Below are 19,495 nucleotides of genomic sequence, written 5' to 3'. Positions count from 1 at the left end.
GGCTTAGCAGCCTGCAGAAAAGCAGTGGAGTAACAATGGTGACTTGACACTTCCTTCTTTTGAGATAAACGTGCAGACAATGCATTAGAGGTAACGGTCTCGCAATGTGGGCAGGCGCAATTGAGCTGCCATCAAAACAAAAGGTGGAAAAAATGGAAAATTTTATTAACACTTTTACACACGATATTAATGAAGTGATTTATTTACCTAAGAAAGGGATGGAGCTGTGCTACAGTTATGAGTGGAATGCGGCATCAACTCAGCAACAGAGTTCAATTCCCACCCAAGACTAACAACAGTAGCGAGTGATATTTGAAACAGTCATGCTCTTCCACCCTTCTCACCAATCCATTGTCACCAGCGTAGTGAACAACAGTCAAACAACCCCAATGTCAAACAATCCCCATGAGCGACACTGCGTGGGGAGACCTTCATTCAACAGTGGATTTGGAAAGGCTGTAAATATTTATGAGTCAAAGGTAGCCCGTCCTACAAAGTGGACGTTCTCCGTTAGCCCTGTTGTGTGCGGCTTGGCCCAACTTCCTTCCCTGATAACCCTTCCTCCAGGGCCCACTCACCACTCACCATTTGGATGTGACATTTGGAGGAAGATGATGGAAGTTATATTCTGAATACCACAAACGTCATCCATAAATTATCTTCGTTCTTAAGTCAATGTAAATACATTTGTAACAACCTTCCGAAAGACATTTAACGAATGAATGAAGTGATTGCAATGGCTAACATTCTTTCAGAAAATATTTCCTGAATGACCAAAATACTTCCAGAAGTAATCATCAACAAGATAACGGAAAGGGTTCAGAGAATCGTCATGTATCTATCGACCATATTTTAGAACGAACAGGAAGAATCAATAAGATATATAACAAATTAAACAATTGGAAAAGCATTAAAATGGCACATCTTTCTCAAATGCATTATACAGAACAATCATTGTCCCCAAACTGCAAAAACCTGACAGGACCCTCTGAAAAAGAACTGAGACGAAGCGAGACTTTCCTGGGCAATCATTATATAACGTGTAAGTTGTTAAAGTGGTTAAAGAGACAGCAAACAATGGACCAAAGAAAACACACTTCATCATTTATATATGATACATGAATGCTGCTATATATCCAAGACAGCCTCAAACATTTTTTAAGCACGTTTGCTGCATTAGGATTATTTGGCCAATTCGTATTTCGCGAGTGTTTTGCACATGGGAGGAAACCAGAGTGCCTGGAGAAAATACACGCACACAAGAAGGGCAACATGCAAAGATCCACACAGATAGGTTCACAAGACCAGTTCATTAATCGCTCTAAGTGGTCGACCTACTGTGACCCACCAACCCTTGCCTCCAAAGCGTTAAGACTACAGCAGTGTGCCGCCTTCACTGTCATAGTATGCTACATCTTTACGTCCATTTTGACTGTGTACTAGGACCACATAATATAAATACAAAACTAGAGGTTTTGGGGTTAGATCACATACATATAAATGTCTAATTAAACCCGCAACCACCAGACACAATTAGTAAGGTTTGTCACGTAAACAGAACATGCCAATTCGTTACTAGTTCAGCACAACAGTGTGTTGGAGAGTAAACCAACAACAATTCCAATTCGAGTACGATGTTTCGCCGGTAATTACAACCAGCCTCATCAGGCGACAGCCAGAGACAGCCAAATATAAAACCATCATATACAGAAATATATTGACTCACCTTTACTTTGACCAGCTTCTTTACACTTTTGATTTTGGCCTCGCAAAAGGCCCCCCGATACTTGGCACTCACATCTGTGCCCACCAGGAGGTAGGCAGGTTCATTCATTGTCTGTCATCACAAACAGAACAGTCACACAAAAGCAATGCACCCCAAAGAAAATTAAAAGATCACACAAAACCAAACTTTTTGCTTTCAAATTAGTTTTGTATGCTCTTGCTCGCAAAACTTGTTGCGTAGAATTACCAAAATGCCATTCCATGTTCACAATCCCCCAATAAAGTGAACATGACGAGCGTCAATTTTAAGGCGCCATTTAAAACTGCACCGGAGCATGCTATAGTGCTGGCCATTATGGAAATGCAACAATAGAAATATCAGTCTTTTAAACACGTACTCATTTAGCGGAAGTAAAATAGAGAAATCTCAGAAGCTTTTATTTCAGGCAGTAAACATGTCGTGTATTTATGCATACTTTTTTTTTATAATTGCATCTAAAATTTAGTGTGTGTATATATGCAAATGTTGTAAACATTTTGTCAGTGTAAAAACCACGCTGTTTAATAATTTTACAAAAAACAATAATCAACAGCCTTTTGTCAATCCACTACTCAATGAAGGCCGCCCCATGCCTTCCATACTGGCACATGCTGAGCAACGTATATATGTATGTTGAACTTCTTTCGCACCGTACATAGCCATCCGTGATAATCGGAGGTGTGTGGGAAGGACAACTAAACACAAAAAGCATTTATCAAGAAATGAGTTTAAAATGTATAGACATCCCACTCATATATTAAGCCAATCATTTTGTTAACATAAAACCTGCAATCTATCAGGTGCTTTTTCTATTAAATTATTGAAAATGTAGAACACTCATTTAGCTATAGCCCGTAGGTCGTGGGCATGTACAGTGGACACTTTCCCAACACTGCAATGCTGGTGTGTTACCAGCATATCCTCTATCCTCTTGTTTACACGGAATTTGCTGATTGGAACGACCCCTTCTGAACCAAGTGCAACTTGCTTTAGGTGGGGAGCAGGTGACAGAGAGAGAAATGTATTTAATTTACCTTCATGTCTTTGTGCCTGAAGGTCAGTTCATTTAAATCTATCTTCTCGTTCCTTTATGCAAAAATAAAAAAAACGTGATTACAGACACACCTTATCATTCACTCTTACATTATCATGGCATAATAATTTTTCCAGGATCTCCCTTGCAATAGATAGTTGTTCTATTGGGTTTAATTATGATTTTGAGGGTTTTTTTAATCTCTCTAAAAAAATAGTCAATATTGGTCATGTTACACACACAGTATGTAACACATTTGCCTAATGACAAAAAGACTTGGTCAGAAGGAACAAAGGAAAATAGCAAAGTTGTACGTGTGTCCAAGTGTGCAGATGACTACAAGAGTATGTTGCACACCATCTGCTTAGACCACACAACTCGTCACCCACAATGCTCAAATACACATACACTATGTGGACAATGTGCTGCCTGGCGTGATGGCAACCAGGGCTAAAGGAAGGCGCAGACAGGCTGCACCCAATTCTCCCCATGCTCAGAATCCCCATCACAATTTTTTAACAATGCTTCACAGCCTCGGACAACTGCAGTGTCCCGTCCCCTGTTAAATACAACATTGCAGACGCAGCATATCCTGAAATAATTCACGGCCCTTTGTCAATCCACTGCTAGATGAAGACCTCTCCGTCATCGGAGGTTACTGAACCATACTTCACCATGCTGGTCAGTGCAGGATGGTGAATGGGTGGGGCCAGAATTGGTTCAAATATAACTCGGTAATAATGTTAGCTGTGGCCAGGATTCAAACTTAGGCTACCGTGATCATAGCATAGTAGAACACTACGCACTGTGCCATCACTCGGCATAACCTGTGCATTCAACATCGTAAAAGATAAAAAAAAATCAAATGTTGAGCTGATAATGCCGTCAAGGTCAACATCTTCTGCTCTCGCCTATTTAACGTGACACGGATTTGTACTCCACGAGCCATTGGCGTGCCACAATTGACTACATAACTGGCAGTGTGCTGTCTGGATGTTACAGGCAATAGCCAAAATAAGTACCATCGGGCAATTTAAACTTGTAAGATAAGATGCTGCCTTTCAAAGAGCTCTTACCTACTTAAAATAAATTAACTCGAAACATCTACAAAAACAACTGATAAACATATGCTTAAAAATTCTCAATGCTCTTAACTCTAGAATTTCATTGACCGTTTTTGTGTAGTGCATTTTCTCATTTATCCAGGAAAGCCTCACTGAGACTCAAGCATCTTTTTTTCTTTGAGGTCCTTCTTTTGATCTTTGGCCTACTTATTCTTTTGTATGTTTTTACATGTGGTAAGAAAACCCCAGCATCTACAGAAACAACCACTTTTACAGGAAAACCACTTGATCATTCAAATTCCTTCTACATAAGTCAAGCTGTATCATGACTATCATCATCACTAAAATTGCTCCTAAATCCCCAAAGGAAGATCATGCTATTTTCTTCGAATAAAACTCCAGTTTAATTGCCTACACCTATTACGGATATCAGAAACAACATCAACGAACAGAGTGCTTCATATACATGGGTTTATGGATTGCTTTAAAAACTTACATTCCAATCCCATAATGAGCAAATCTTAAAAGAAAATAAAAAATAGAGTTTTTTTATACAAAAACATTGTTTTCTCATTCCATTGCACCTGCAAATTGTTTAAGCCGTAATTCTACAACTGTTGGACTACTGTGACACTGCTTATAGATCAGCTACTGAAACACTAAACGGACTAACCCGCTTAAATCATTCTACTCTTCGATTTGCACTGGATGTACCATGCAGGACCCACCATTGTCACCTCTACTTAAAATCCAATCTGACATCACGTGGTGCAAAAAATAAATATACACTGGGCCCTGTTCATCCATCAAATCTTACTTTGCAAATCTGAACTATACTTAGCTAATTTATGAACCCCGTTGTCAAACCCAAGAAACCTAAGACGTCCATTTATTTGCTTTTTAAGAACAAGAAAAGTTGACAAAGCCTTTTCCAATACAGCACCAACGTTTGGGAACAACCTTGTTTCCCTCCCTTAACATCGTAAATATTCCTTTAAAAATATATCCTGAAGCAGAATATTAGTGCTGGATACAACTGCATTTGAAAATGTGATTTGTAACATTCAACCTTATCCATGTATCAACTCCCACTCACGCCCAAAACCAGTATCGATAGTTAAATTGTGATGTGCAATTTCATTGCGGGGCTGTGTTGTCTTGGTGTGGTCTGGGACTGTTTTTGCTCTTGTTTTCCTGCCTTACCCAAGCTTGGGAATTGTATGTAAGAACTTCTATCGCACCATACATAGCACCCGTGCTAAGCGGAGTTGCGGAATTGGTGTACTTATGCAATTTAAGCTTATATTATTTATTTGACGTGTTTATTTTTTTGTGATTTGCTTACCTTTCCTATACTTTGCAATCCAATCGTTTTTGTAATTGTTTGTTGCTGTAACTTTCTGACCTGCCTTACTGGACAAATGTGAAAAATAGCTTCATAGCTCATCGGATTTCTCCAGGATAAATAAAAGAGTTTAACACGTAGGCTTTCGCGACCAATATTATTAAAAGGTTTTTGGGTTAAATCGCGTAAGTATAAACGTGTTGTAAACCCTCCACTACCCGATGATGCTGGATGTAATTAGCAGCGAAACGTCGGATTAAAATAGTAAATGTTGTGGATTTACTCTCCAACACACCGGTGGGCTGAAGCAGTAAACTAATTGGCACGTTGTTTACGTGACAATCCTTACTAGCTGTCGGGTGGTGGAGGGTTACGACACATTTATACTTACGTGATCTAACCCAAAAACCCTTCAGTAATAATAAAAGATTCTGATTATTGCCAGCACCTACAATTGGGTACGACCAAATAGACTACAACAACAATATAATCTTCACCAGCCACTATCAAGTAAAAGATAGATGATGGATGGGTCTCAACACGGATATCTCCAACCACCTCCAACCACGAAATACAAAAGCACATGTAACAAAAATAAGACAAACATTTTCTTTTGGCCGAAACATAGATTTATCCGACACATGTTCACTGCATACTAAAAGGTGATACGCATTATGGCAACAGACAAATGAAAAGTGAGCAGGGAAAAATAAAGTATTTTACATCCTGGATTACAAACGAGACGAGATTGAGAATTAAAAAAACGGACTAACAATTAAAAGGGAAACATTTAAAACGACTTAAGTGCACTTGCTAAGTGGTGGATGAGTGTTTTATACGGACTGTGCATGCACGATAATATCAATGCTTCGAAAAGTCACTAGGCACCAATTTAACATACAACATGCATGTGTCACAGCATGTTTTTTTTAAATCAAGTGTTCCTGTGCCATTATGACCGATGCATGCGTTGCCATAACATTGTGGGGGATGGTTGTTACACTACACTGTTGTACAATGTGTGAAACACTATGCAAGTGAAACATTACATCAAACGAAGGCTGTATATAGCATATACTTTAGGAGATAAATACAATGTCTCGCGTCCACGTACAACGTCATCCTATTTTGATTTAAAGCTTTCGTGACTGCAGGGATTCATACTCTTGGTTCTTTCGGTAAAGTCACGTAGAAGGGAAACAATTAAATATTAAAAATATATATTTTATATAACGTCATCCTATGTTTGGTATACAAGCACTGTTGGGTTAAACATTGACACTGTAAGGCACTAATGCTATAATATCGGTGAATACACCGGTGCACTCATAGTCACAATACACAGTGTACTATCCCGTGTATATTACAGTGCATACTATATTATAGTACGTGTTACAATCTCATCGTCAGCCATGCTCAATCCACTGCTGCATGAGGCCTTCCTGAGCCGGTGCCTTATCCTGATGCCGCAACACGCTAGTACTCGAGCAAGTGTGCAACCGACTACGTGTCAATATCCAAATATCTTTTAGGGTTTGTTTGTTTTGTAATCAGGCATTGTGTGTGTGTGTGTGCACATGCTGCGCCTCATTCTCATACCACACTTGGTGTGTCGACCCTACATATGCGGTTTACTCCGATACAACAAGCCGTGTGTGCGTGTCATATCACCGCAGCAATAGTATTGACGATACTACTAATGCGGCTTCATTTGACACACGCACATTGCATCGTTGAACAATCTCACGGGGTCGCAGGCGTACAGGGACGCACGGCTTATCACAAACAATACTGAACGTAGGACACACAAACAAACACACACACAGGTGGCCATCGCAGTAAAGCGATCGCCGATGCGATCCATCTGTGTGGAGGTTTCGATCGTGAACCGGCGCTTGTGTACACGTGCTGCCTTTCCGACCTCACGTTCTTCTCCTCTCCAAACAACCCGTGGCTTAGCGTCCACCGAATGCTCTCAAAAGTAAACGAGTGCCGAGACTAGGCGAGGCTTTTTTTTTCTTTCTCCCCCCCCCCCGGGGTAAATAAAGGAACGTTACTCTTCTTATTAATAACATTACTACTTACCACGGCACTGTACAGTGCTTGCATCCTACCACGTCGTTCCACTGAGGGACTTGTGTCCAAAGCACGCAGGCGAGCAACGCACAACTGCTGCGAACCGACCAAGATGGATGGATGTATATAATCATTTAGCTTTTTTTTAAAAAGACGTTGAAATAATACTGTAGTGGTGGTGGTAGCAGCAGCAGCAATGTAGCAGCAACGATGCAGAGATAAAGAAGGACCGAGTGAGAGCCCCGCCAAGTCTATCGCTTGACAATAAATCACAGCGATACCAAACCACTACGGAACAACATTTTTTAACGTCGCCAAATCCGAACATCGCCAACATCATCGGCCACGACCAATCCCACTGCTGGATGAAGTCACAGCGTCGCAACACAAAAGACCATACATGCATGCACATAGCGAAAACCACTGCAAGGCAGATTTAATTATGAATGGATAGGGAGGTGATGAGGACAAGGGATGAACGCGCATGGTATAAACTATCATAGCAATTAGGACATGTAACAGGCTAACAGCAATGCAATTTTTTTTAAATGATGAATCAGTGATGAATTAATGGGGTAGTGTGCTGCTCTAATCATGGTAATGGAAGGTATAACACGATATTTTAAACTATAATAGCAACAAGACGACAACACATTGCAAAATAATAATTTGTAACAATGAATGGGTGATGATGTTTATGAATGAATGAGTGGCTCGTGTGGAGTTACACATGTAATAATTACCCGTGGTCAGGCCAGCCACTTCCCTGGCTCCATGCATACGGAGTGAACTTATCGGCGCTTAAAGAACATCACACGGCGGTGTAATCGTGTTTTTATTATATAATTACATCGTTGTAACGGAGGCGAACGACTTCTGCAAACGCTGTGCCGATTTAAAATAATCGTCGTTTAAAACTGAACCGTTGACCATCACAAGGGATGATTCAAAAATAAAAAAACACCCCACTATAACTGATTGCGAGCAAAAGCAAACAAAAATGTTCAACAAATTTCACCGAAACCGCTTCGTGGGCCGCGATTATTTAATTATTTACCTACCACCACCACCAGCAGGCAGCAGCAGCAAGAAACAATCGCGTTCGATTATGATTACTACAGTGTATTAGATTTATTTGCACAACGTCGCCTTCGTAAATATAAAAAAACCCCGTTAAACCCCCACGAAGCAAAGTCGTCAACACGCAAAACGTTTTAAGAGGAGGAGGCGGAGGGGGGGGTGGTGAAGGTTTAAAGCGGAGAGAGCGAGCGGAGTGGCAACACAGAAGGCGGAACGGGAGGACGGGGCCACGGCGGCTCCCAGTAACTAACAACGGCGTGATGACAACACCACGCGCGTGACGTCACCACACCCCCTCACCCCGCCCCTCTTCCCCCCCACCCCGCCCCCCAACCCTCCAACCCCGCCCCCCAACCCTCCAACCCCGCCCTCCAACCCCCTCTTACCCCGCCCTCCAACCCTATACCCCGCCCCCCTACCCCATACCCCGCCCCTGCTACGGCCACCCCGCCCCTACTACCCCCCACCACGCCACGCCCCCCCACCCCACGCCGCCGCCACTTCCTCGTGGAGCCCCGCCCACCACGTGACGCTAGCCGGAAGCCGGTGCCGCCATCTTGGGTAAGGCTAAAAAAGCGACTGTGCTGACATCACTGTATACATATACGTACTGTACTGCATTGACAGTACTCTATTGAGATGCGGTACTGTGTTGAAAGCACTGTATCGAGATAAGTACTGTTGATAGAGTATTGCATTGACTACTGTATTGAGATACAGTACTCTGCCACAGTGTTTTTCTTGTTCGTGTTTGTGTTTTTGTTTGCACCCGATTCAAGAGCCGAATGGCTCACAGGGCTATACCAAAATAAATAAACTGAAACCTGTATCTCGCATACAGTTCCTCACATACAGTATCACCACACCGTGCATGTTTGTGGCTTTAAAGGGAGGGGGTAAATAGAGGATACAGTAATGGGAGACGTTTCGGACAATGATTCCTCAGCACATACACGTGGCCCATTGCCCGAAACTTCGTTTATTACATATTTCTCATTAGGCTTTAAACGGGTAACTTCCATTCGCGCGAATTAAAACCAACCTCTACGCGATCGGGAAACATTTTCACTTTTTTTCTTAGTCATGCCCCAACATATTTACCGCATGTAATAAAGTGATCGCCAACTCCCCACAAACTTCCACGTGACGACTCTGTATTAACTGTTAGTTCAGGCCACGCGGGGCGTTGTTGTTGAGGAGCGCGGTAAGTTTTTGATACTTTTGCTTTGGCGACGAAGCCCCACATCGGATGGCGTGGGAGGCTTCGTCCTGAGCGCGACCCCTTCGCACTTTACAACCTCGGGGCCTCGCGTCAGCGACAGGGGACCCCTTCGGGACCTCGCGTCAGCAACAGGGGACCCCTTGGTGGCCTCGCGTCAGCGACAGGGGACCTCGCGTCAGCGACAGGGGACCCCTTTGGGGCCTCGCGTCAGCAACAGGGGACCCCTTGGTGGCCTCGCGTCAGCGACAGGGGACCTCGCGTCAGCAACAGGGGACCCCTTGGTGGCCTCGCGTCAGCGACAGGGGACCCCTTGGTGGCCTCGCGTCAGCGACAGGGGACCCCTTTGGGGCCTCGCGTCAGCAACAGGGGACCCCTTGGTGGCCTCGCGTCAGCAACAGGGGACCCCTTGGTGGCCTCGCGTCAGCGACAGGGGACCCCTTGGTGGCCTCGCGTCAGCAACAGGGGACCCCTTCGGGGCCTCGCGTCAGCGACAGGGGACCCCTCGTGGCCTCGCGTCAGCCACAGGGGACCCCTTCGGGGGTCGTGGGCCCCCAGCGACGACTGCCAGTGGAGGGTGGGGTGGTGAAGTGTCCTCGTTTCATGCAATTCTCGATCTCGTCGGACGTCTTATTTCTCCCTTACGCGTTTACGTCAAGAGCGGTAGAGAGAGAGAGAAAACTGCCGTGAGTTTGAACACCGCCGAGTGGTCTAAAGCGGGGTGGTGTTGGTGGTGGCTGGTGTTGGTGGGTGGTTGTTGATGGGTGGTGTTGGTGGGTGGTTGTGTTGGTGGGTGGTTGTTGGTGATGTTGATGGGTGGTGGTGTTGGTGGGTGGTTGTTGATGGGTGATGTTGGTGGGTGATGTTGGTGGGTGGTGGTGGCGATGGTTGGTTGTGGTGTTGGTGGGTGGTTGTTGATGGGTGGTGGTGTTGGTGGGTGGTTGTTGGTGATGTTGATGGGTGGTGGTGTTGATGGGTGGTTGTTGATGGGTGGTGTTGGTGGGTGGTGGTGGCGATGGTTGGTTGGTTGTGTTGGTGGGTGGTTGTTGATGGGTGGTGTTGGTGGGTGGTTGTTGATGGGTGGTGGTGTTGGTGGGTGGTTGTTGGTGGTGTTGATGGGTGTTGGTGGGTGGTTGTTGATGGGTGGTGGTGTTGGTGGGTGGTTGTTGATGGGTGGTGGTGTTGGTGGGTGGTTGTTGATGGGTGGTGTTGGTGGTGGGTACGCGAGGTGTCGTCTCGCGCAACGGGGAACCCCGCGTGAAAGTAGCTAACGCACATACCCACAAACAAAACCCATGGAGCTCTAGAATAAGTCCGTCGGTAACATTGCAACTGGCGGCGGTGTCTTCCGGAGGAGGAATAAGAAGATCCTCTCCGGAGTGAACAACAACAACCCCGGTAGCCGCGAGAGGGTTTTTTTTTGTTGTTCCGGCGATCGCGTTGCATTTCCCAACACGCATAAGCAGCTCGGCGACCCATGCGCGCGCCTCATTGGTGCAAATTTATTTTGCCGGGCGCACCACGTGGCCGGCTCTGGCCCAATCGGAGTTGCGGGCAGGGGGTGTGTGTGTGGGGGGAGGGTGTGGACTCTGCCTATGCATTGTATGTAATTCGGTGCCGGTATTGTGACTGGACTCGTTGCCGACACTCGCGTTTTGTTGTGAGACGTTCTAATTTGTTGTTGTTGGTCACAAGGCGGGAGGACGCGGTCGTTCGGGGGGCTAAGGTCATTTATAAACGTTCGTTTACCCGGCTGAGGTAATCTCAGTTGGGCTAATGAAGTCGTTGGCGCAAGTTGTTGCACGCCGCGTATATATTGTTGTGTTTTTAAGGGGGGTGGTGTCGTGAGTGGCTGGTCTCGGTCGCGGCGTGATACGAGCTAATATTTTGGAGGTGTATGCCGTGTGCTGTCGCTCGTCACAAGCAAGCAAAAATAACCAACAAGAAGAGCCGGGGAGGTTTTTTTTGGTTAGAATTCGGTGAATTAAAAAAATATCAACGTTGAATAAGTAGCGGATCACGAGGCAGTCCCTTAAAGAGCCGTGCGGCTGTGGTGCCGCAGGTTGCCGGTCTCTGGTGGTCACGATCAAACTAAATTCAACATTAAGAAAACACTTTGACAATTGCCAGAAAGGGTAAAGCCTATTCTTACTTTCTCCCCCCCCCATCATTTTGATACCGGTAAAAATGGTCCCATAGATATCTCCATGCTTCGCCACAGTGTTCAGTGCGGGTTTGCTGGTGAACGGTGGCCTCGTTGCCACATTGGAGATCGCTTGTCACTATTTGATTGCCACGACTAGGAGTCGAACTTAGGTGGCTGTTCTCATTGGGAAGTCTACTGCTATTGCACCAATGCTCTCGCCGGTATTGTACTGCATTCATAGGTATATTATTCCAGGACAAGTTGAATGGTTTAACCTCAATACTTTTGAATATGAATTTCTTAAAGTTCACGTAAACCATAAACAATCATGTGCTCAAGATGTTAAATTCATGCTGCCGCCTTTGTTCTGGATACTGACGTTCAGTTGAGGCATCACTTGCCACTGATCTTAACCGTGGCCATGAATCGAACCCGTGTAGGGCATTATCTTAGTGGTGGTCAGTGATTTAAGTCTTGAGTACAATCTGTATATTCATAATAAAGGCTTTTGTGCTCAGTGCTGGTTAACCATTTTATTAGTTTAGGTGGTAGGACTGGAATGTTTTACAATTGTTTACTCCTCACCTGTAACCAAGTACTGTTATTCTCGCGTTTTATTTACTTTGAACCTTTGGTACTTACAGCATTTGCAGTTGGGATACAACTAAGTCACTGACGTAACAGCATGGCGGAGAGCGGAAAGGAAGAACAAACAGAGAGAATCCTCATGGAGCCGTACAACTACTTACTTCAGTTGCCAGGTTGGTCCTGAAGGCATTGCTGGGTTTCACGTTAACAAATGTGGCAATGCATAGTCAAGATTATGGCAAACCAGGGAACTGGTAATGGAGAGAGGAACGGCTCCTTAAATGTCACTGTGAGTGAAGTTGAGTTGGTAATGTTATTTCTCACATGGAGGAGAAAGTATAAGTTGCCACACTTGAAATAATTAAACTCACAGTTCTACTGTGCAGCAGCTGTTTGATTTGGCGGAGGGTATAAAGCATTGAAAAGGTGCAGTATCATCACCCTCTTTGGCCATGATTACATCTTGATATTGAATGTAAATGAACAGTCATGTATTAGTCCACTGCTGGATGAGTGCCATATGGATTGTCGGGGTTTATTGACCATATAATATTACTTCAACAATTACTGTCTTGTACTGTCAACGAATGTTGGCATGGGATTGTACAATGTGCTGCATTTATACAGGTGCGCAAATAAGGACCAAGCTCTCAAAGGCTTTCAACTATTGGCTACAAATCCCTGAAGACAAATTACAGGTGGAAAATGTCATCACGAAAACATACCTATTAGTCTAAAGTCCATGTATATATTGATACAGCTGGTGGGCAGACACATCAATGTCTGTTACATTTTTAAGAGTTAAATAACCACAGTATGATAGTCGTTTGTCATACAGCCCTATATAAATGCAGAATGAAGGCCTCCCCAAGCCTTTTTTTTTACGGGGATGTTTCACCATGCTGGTCAGTACAGGTTGGTGAAGGTGATATCTAGGACTAGAGCCAGTTAGCTATCACTCACCACTGATATAAGCCGGGGTCGGGAATAAAACTGATTGCTGGGATCATAGCACAGTTTGCTAACTCTTGCGCCACTGCTCCACCCCACTGATAATCCTTACACCACCACCATTGTATTACTATATTACATTCTCAATGCATTTTTGTATTTCATTCTATTCGCTATCAGTTTGGCAAACATTGTCTATTAAACATGTAAAGAATTCCGCAATTGACAATGGTTCTTACCTCAATAAATGTTTTAAATCATAGGCTTAAAAGTTTATTATTCAGGATTTATGCAAATGTGTGCTAATATACATTGCGAATAATGGTATCTACAAGATAATAAGCAAGTCATATGGCACAAAATACAGACAGCACAAATAAAAAAAACGTACGGGATAAACTGAACAAACAAGACAACATGAGAGAATTTACGGGGTAGACGGTACAAATTAGAAAGCAGAACATACAAATGAGACAGAAGATGAGATGTAAGGAAGGAGTCCGTACAAATGAGATAGAATACACAACAGCACAAATGAGATACGAGCCACGCAGTACAAGTGAGATTGTAACTGCATATTGTGACAATTCATCTGATCCCCCGAGGGGTGAATATTTACACAGCTCCGTGATTTGTTTTCGGGTTGTGTACCGCGTGTTGTTCGACATGATGTCTCACATTTGGCTGCACATGCTGGGAGCATCTTCAGGAACCGAATTTAAAACATCGGACATCATGCCAAACAACGCATGCGGTACAAACTGAAAATACATCAGAGAGCCATACAGCACATCCTCAAAAATCCACAGTGAATTTTTACATGTCTGCTGCTATAACATACTTTTGCGTGCGTCCATGTTCACGTCGCCCATCCGCCGCAGATTATAATGGAGGTGACGCAAATGCTGCACAATGCGAGTCTGTTGGTGGACGACATCGAGGACAACTCGAAGTTGCGGCGCGGCCTGCCCGTGGCGCACAGCATCTACGGCATTCCCTCTGTCATCAACTCCGCCAACTACGTTTACTTCCTCGGCCTGGAGAAGGTGCTGACGCTCGGCCACGCTGACGCCGTCGCCCTGTTCACCAGCCAGCTGCTGGAGCTGCACCGCGGCCAGGGCATGGACATCTACTGGCGTGACTCTTACACCTGCCCCAGCGAGGAGGACTACATACGCATGGTGAAGTTGCCTTGGGCATCACACTCACGCCTGTGTAGCATGGTTTGTGTTTCTGTGTCTTCCAGTTCTTATTTTATGGTACAAGAATTGTCTTTATATGTAGGAATACAAACCTTCCTCCACCCGCCAAAAAAAAATAACTCTTATACAATTTGGATCACTATAGCATCTTAATGCAAGTGAATCAGGATGCTGTACACAAACTGAGCATTTATATCGTAGAGAGAAAGTCATAGGCAAATATAAAGAGGATCGAGAGGACTAGAACCAGAGAGAGTCGACAGCATGTCTTTAGTATTATGTAGATATATAGGATCTGCATCCTGGATTGTCCATTGTTAGACATGTTATTGAAAATAATGAAAACAAAACACACTGGAGATGGTCAATATGTGTATCATTAACATTTATTGGAGTGATGTCACTAGAGTGCCATAATGGCGTGCCTGCCGATATTTTATCGTATTTATTTTTCTCATTCACAAAAGTTTAAACTCGTGTCTGACATCCTCGCTTTGTATCCACAAAATAAGAGCTGATATTTTTTTAGCCGCATCTTCCTTTTAGAAGTGTGCCGTGATAAGAGCATTAGTGCAGGTTGCCTGACATGCTGAACACGTTTCTCTGTCCTGATAGGTTCTGCGCAAGACGGGCGGTCTGTTTGGACTTGCGGTGGGGCTAATGCAGCTGTTCAGCGAGAACCAAGCCAACCTGCGGCCAATACTTGACACGCTGGGGATGCTCTTCCAAATTCGGGATGACTACGCCAACCTGCGCTCGCAAAAGTACATGGAGAACAAAAGTTACTGCGAGGACCTGACTGAGGGAAAGTTTTCCTTTCCGCTCATCCACGCCATACAATCGGAGCCTAATTGCACACAGGTAATTGAGGGTCTTACTTGTGTCTCTTTGGAAACATTTCCCAAATATTGAATTTAATAGATGGAAAATGCCCTAAGTGAAACGTTGGATGTGTACTCGCCATGTATCTACATGAGCTACTCGTTTTTCTGCTTGCATCTCCCGTCTTGACGGTTAGTCTTCCTACTTTTTCAGCCTTCACAAACCTGACCCTGCAATTGTCTCCGTCACCGATAGGTGCTGAGCATCTTGCGGAAGCGGACAGAAGACATCGACGTCAAGCGGTACTGTGTCGAGCATCTGGAGCGCTTGGGCTCCTTCGAGTACACGAGGCAGACTTTGTTGCAACTGGAGAAGCAAGCGTACAAGCAGATTGCCGAGCTGGGCGGGAATCCACTCCTGGAGGCGCTGGTCAAACACCTTGCGGAGATTTTCCAGCAGGAGCCAAATGCACAGGAGTAGGGAACGCTGCACTCACCCCTCGGTACTGTACATTCAGTGCATGTGGTGTTCGCGTCCATTCTCGTGGCGCAAGGCTATCGCGGAAGAAGCAGCACTGTGCGAGCTCTTGCAGTAGTACACGCAATCGTGCAGAATGCACTTGGACAGAACACGGATGGAGGGTAACGTTATTCGAATGTAAGTGGTGTTTCTGCCCTTTGGTGCTCTGACCATGCTCTGTTTAGTACCTCAGGGCATTGTATGAGTGGATGTTTTTTAAATATAAAATGTAAGTTGAAAAAGTCAAGTAGAGGCGGACAATTCGCAATGCAATCGACTAAATTATGAATACAATTACACAACCTGTTAATTCACTGCTGCATGCAGGTAAACCCACACCATATCAATCATGGGGTTTGTTTGACGAGACTTTGCTATGCCAGTCAGTCGCTTGATGAAGAGGAAGCCTAGGACTAGTTACAAAAATAACTGATTGTAGCCAAGGCTGGGAATTGAAAATGGGTTCACAGGTTCATAGTGCACCGCCACCAACTGCTGCGCTGCCACTCCACACGTCGATACAATTATTGAGCAAAATCAATTTTAATGTAATGGTGACACGAAAGCCAAATGTTAATTGCACCTTTCATCAGTGTTACATTAAGAGGAAGTGCAGCAAATTTCCTTAATATCCATCTTGTATCAGTAGATGTAGTTGCAAAACGGGAACAGGAGGGTAGTCTCGCCCTTCTAAAAGATAAAATGTAACATCTAAGGAAGAACATTGCATTATTTTGCATGGGGTGTATGATATATCAGATTGTCACGACTGATGTTATACACATGCAGGATGCTTGCATTTTCCAGACTTTAATTTGCATTTTTCTGAGTTGACACATACTAATATGAGGTTCACCATTGCCTGGAGAAGTCTCATAAAACCACTTAAGACTGCTGTATCTAGAACTAGTTCCTAAACGTTGCTGATGAAAACATACCCCAGTTTGGTGCAGTACGCCTCATTTTCAAGTGAAATGAAAAGTTGGTACACTCGTAAATGTAACATTTACACAATTAAGTGTTAAGTGTACACCTTGTGTGCAAATTATAAAAACACACAGGCGTCTGTGATTGTCAATACTGGTGCAACAATTACGTTTGGAATTTTTTACAATTGTTTACACTAAAAAATGTATGGTTTAACTTTGCAATATTTCATTTAATTACGTTTTAGTGTTGGGGTGTAATGGTTTACTTGTGCAAATTTTCTACACGGAACACGACTTTTTTGTATTGAATGCCAAACATAGTTAAATAAACGCTTTGAAATACAATGTGATAAATGCAATGTACACAAATGTTTGTGATTTTGTTTTCACTTGTGTATCTTTGTTTGCAAATAACGCCTCAATGCATTGTGTGTACCCTTTGGAATTACCTGTATGGATATTAAAAGTTATTTGAAGCATTTTCACATCTTGCTTGGGTTATAAGTTATTTTATGGAATTGTTTATTTTTAATGCGTCTATTGTATGGAGGTAATTTGATTCTCAGCCATGCCTAACCTCAATGATTAATGGGATCTGAATCGGCTCTGCCCCCCTCTACCAACCCACACTCTTCAGTGTGGTGAAGTATGGTCAAACAACCGCATCTAGGAATGTTATACTTATGTACACGTTTAATTGGTTTGCATGACTCCTGCAGACACGAAAGGTGTTACATTCATGTATGTACGCGCAGTCCTCGGTTTACGAATTCATTCCTGAGACCCGTTAGGAAGTCTATCGTTCGTAAGTAGAAGACTGCTTGCACGTTGAACTTCTTTCGCACCGTACGTGCTAATCGGATGTGCGGGAAACCTCATCAATGTTAATCAACATACCTGTCAACCCATACGGTGTACCCGTATTGTACAGGGATATTGAGTTTTCGGGTCTATACTGTGTACATCCGTTTCAATACGGGCAAAAAATGTCTTTGTGTTTCTCCCTTGTGATGGGACTAGGATGAACGTTGAAATTTAAAAAGGACACGGGGTGACCAATAAAGGTCTGAATTGGTCTATAATTAGGCACTGATAAGGGGTTGACAGGTATGCCTTGTACATGCTCATCTCGGATATTTAAACTAAAAACTAATTTATACACCTTCATTCTAAACGTGGAGGGGAAAATCCGGAGGACCCGGTGAAAAATCCACGGGGAGATGAGACGTGAAACATTACAAAATCATGTCAGGCTCGAACCCACGACCTCCTGCATACCAGAGAGGTCGTTGACATCTCATCGCGGGCACCCCCAGTGGCAGCTGTTGGGTAATAAGTAAGAAAAAAAATGTAAACACGATTTAATGAAATTACTAGTAATGGAAGAACTCCACGACTCCAGGAAGAGGCCGTGGTCATTTACAGCCAACGTGAGTTGACCGTGGACAATTAGACCCAAGCCGAAACATAACATAAAAAATGTAAAAAAAATGTAATGATAGAAGATAGTATTGTCATCAGTATGACATAAGTATGCCAAGTTTGCAGTCGATACCACATTGGGAAGTGGGTACAAATTTAGTTACAAGATTTGAGGATACTTAATAAAAAGCATGTAGTAATAATGAGTTAATAAAAAGCGTGTAGTAATGAGTTAATAAATAGCGTGTAGTAATGAGTTAATCAAAAGCGTGTAGTAATGAGTTAATTAAAAGCGTGTAGTAATAATGAGTTAATAAAAAGCGTGTAATAATGAGTTAATAAAACGCGTGTAATAATGAGTTAATAAAACGTGTGTAGTAATAATGAGTTAATAAAACGCGTGTAGTAATAATGAGTTAATAAAAAGCGTTTAGTAATAATGAGTTAATAAAAAGCGTGTAGTAATAATGAGTTAATAAAAAGGTGTAGTAATAATGAGTTAATAAAAAGCGTGTAGTAATAATGAGTTAATAAAAAGCGTGTAGTAATGAGTTAATAAAAAGCGTGTAATAATGAGTTAATAAAATGCGTGTAGTAATGAGTTAATAAAAAGCGTGGAGTAATAATGAGTTAATAAAAAGCGTGTAGTAATGAGTTAATAAAAAGCGTGTAGTAATAATGAGTTAATAAAACGCGTGTAGTAATAATGAGTTAATAAAAAGCCTGTAGTGTTAACGAGTTAATAAAAAGCGTGTAGTAATAATGAGTTAATAAAAAGCGTGTAGTAAAATGAGTTAATAAAAAGCGTGTAGTAATAATGAGTTAATAAAAAGCGTGTAGTAATGAGTTAATAAAAAGCGTGTAATAATTAGTTAATAAAAAGCGTGTAGTAATAATGAGTTAATAAAAAGCGTGTAGTGATAACGAGTTAATAAGCGTGCAGTAATAATGAGTTAATAAAAAGCGTGTAGTAATAATGAGTTAATAAAACGCATATAGTAATGAGTTAATAAAAAGCGTGTAGTAATGAGTTAATAAAAAGCGTGTAGTAATAATGAGTTAATAAAAAGCGTGTAGTAATAATGAGTTAATAAAACGCGTGTAGTAGTAATGAGTTAATAAAACGCGTGTAGTAATAATGAGTTAATAAAAAGCGTGTAGTAATAATGAGTTAATAAAAAGCGTGTAGTAATAATGAGTTAATAAAAAGGTGTAGTAATAATGAGTTAATAAAAAACGTGTAGTAATAATGAGTTAATAAAACGCGTGTAGTAATAATGAATTAATAAAAAGCGTGTAGTAATAATGAGTTTATAACAAGCGTGTAGTAATAA

At 42.7% G+C, this 19,495-nt stretch overlaps 2 protein-coding genes across 16 annotated transcripts in view; one reads left to right on the top strand and one right to left on the bottom strand.

Moving 5' to 3' along the window:
* LOC116948308 (uncharacterized) overlaps positions 1-8,642 on the bottom strand; it is a 48,694-nt gene extending 40,052 nt beyond the window's left edge. For 2 of the 6 annotated variants that reach the window (XM_032964842.2, XM_032964844.2), the window contains exons 1-3: positions 8,027-8,638; positions 7,293-7,379; positions 1,727-1,837 (exon numbers count right to left, since the gene is read on the bottom strand). In XM_032964842.2, coding sequence (XP_032820733.2) covers positions 1,727-1,837; positions 7,293-7,316 — 135 coding nt within the window. In that variant the 5' untranslated portion in view covers positions 7,317-7,379; positions 8,027-8,638. Of the gene's footprint in view, positions 1-1,726; positions 1,838-2,799; positions 2,852-7,292; positions 7,380-8,026 lie in introns of all 6 variants that reach the window. The other 4 variants (XM_032964847.2, XM_032964849.2, XM_032964845.2 and 1 more) reach the window with 4 other exon arrangements.
* Positions 8,643-8,837: 195 nt separating this feature from the next.
* On the top strand, positions 8,838-17,224 carry GGPS1 (geranylgeranyl diphosphate synthase 1). 10 transcript variants are annotated; one of them, XM_032964838.2, is made up of 6 exons: positions 8,838-8,924; positions 12,373-12,489; positions 12,944-13,014; positions 14,149-14,448; positions 15,085-15,330; positions 15,547-17,224. In XM_032964838.2, the coding sequence occupies exons 2-6, from the start codon at positions 12,414-12,416 to the stop codon at positions 15,769-15,771; spliced, it is 918 nt and encodes a 305-aa protein (XP_032820729.1). In that variant the 5' UTR covers positions 8,838-8,924; positions 12,373-12,413; the 3' UTR covers positions 15,772-17,224. The 10 variants fall into 10 exon arrangements, with proteins under 10 accessions (XP_032820729.1, XP_075927560.1, XP_032820731.1 ...); XM_076071445.1 differs by lacking the exon at positions 8,838-8,924 and adding an exon at positions 9,549-9,567; XM_032964840.2 differs by lacking the exon at positions 8,838-8,924 and adding an exon at positions 9,595-10,268.
* Positions 17,225-19,495: the final 2,271 nt, after the last annotated feature.

Source organism: Petromyzon marinus, chromosome 33 (assembly GCF_048934315.1).
Source record: "Petromyzon marinus isolate PM22_M1 ecotype Great Lakes invasive population chromosome 33, UKy_Petmar_22M1.pri1.0, whole genome shotgun sequence".
Classification (NCBI taxonomy): Eukaryota; Metazoa; Chordata; class Hyperoartia; order Petromyzontiformes; family Petromyzontidae; genus Petromyzon; species Petromyzon marinus.
Note: the sequence above shows the minus strand (reverse complement) of the source record. Positions and strands in the feature narration are given on the sequence as shown.

Coding starts and splice junctions, on each gene's coding strand:
- GGPS1 (XM_032964838.2), top strand. CDS start 12,414: ATGGCGGAGAGCGGAAAGGAAGAACAAACAGAGAGAATCCTCATGGAG. Junction 13,015..14,148: donor TCCCTGAAGACAAATTACAG/GTGGAAAATGTC, acceptor CATCCGCCGCAG/ATTATAATGGAGGTGACGCA. Junction 14,449..15,084: donor AGGAGGACTACATACGCATG/GTGAAGTTGCCT, acceptor CTGTCCTGATAG/GTTCTGCGCAAGACGGGCGG.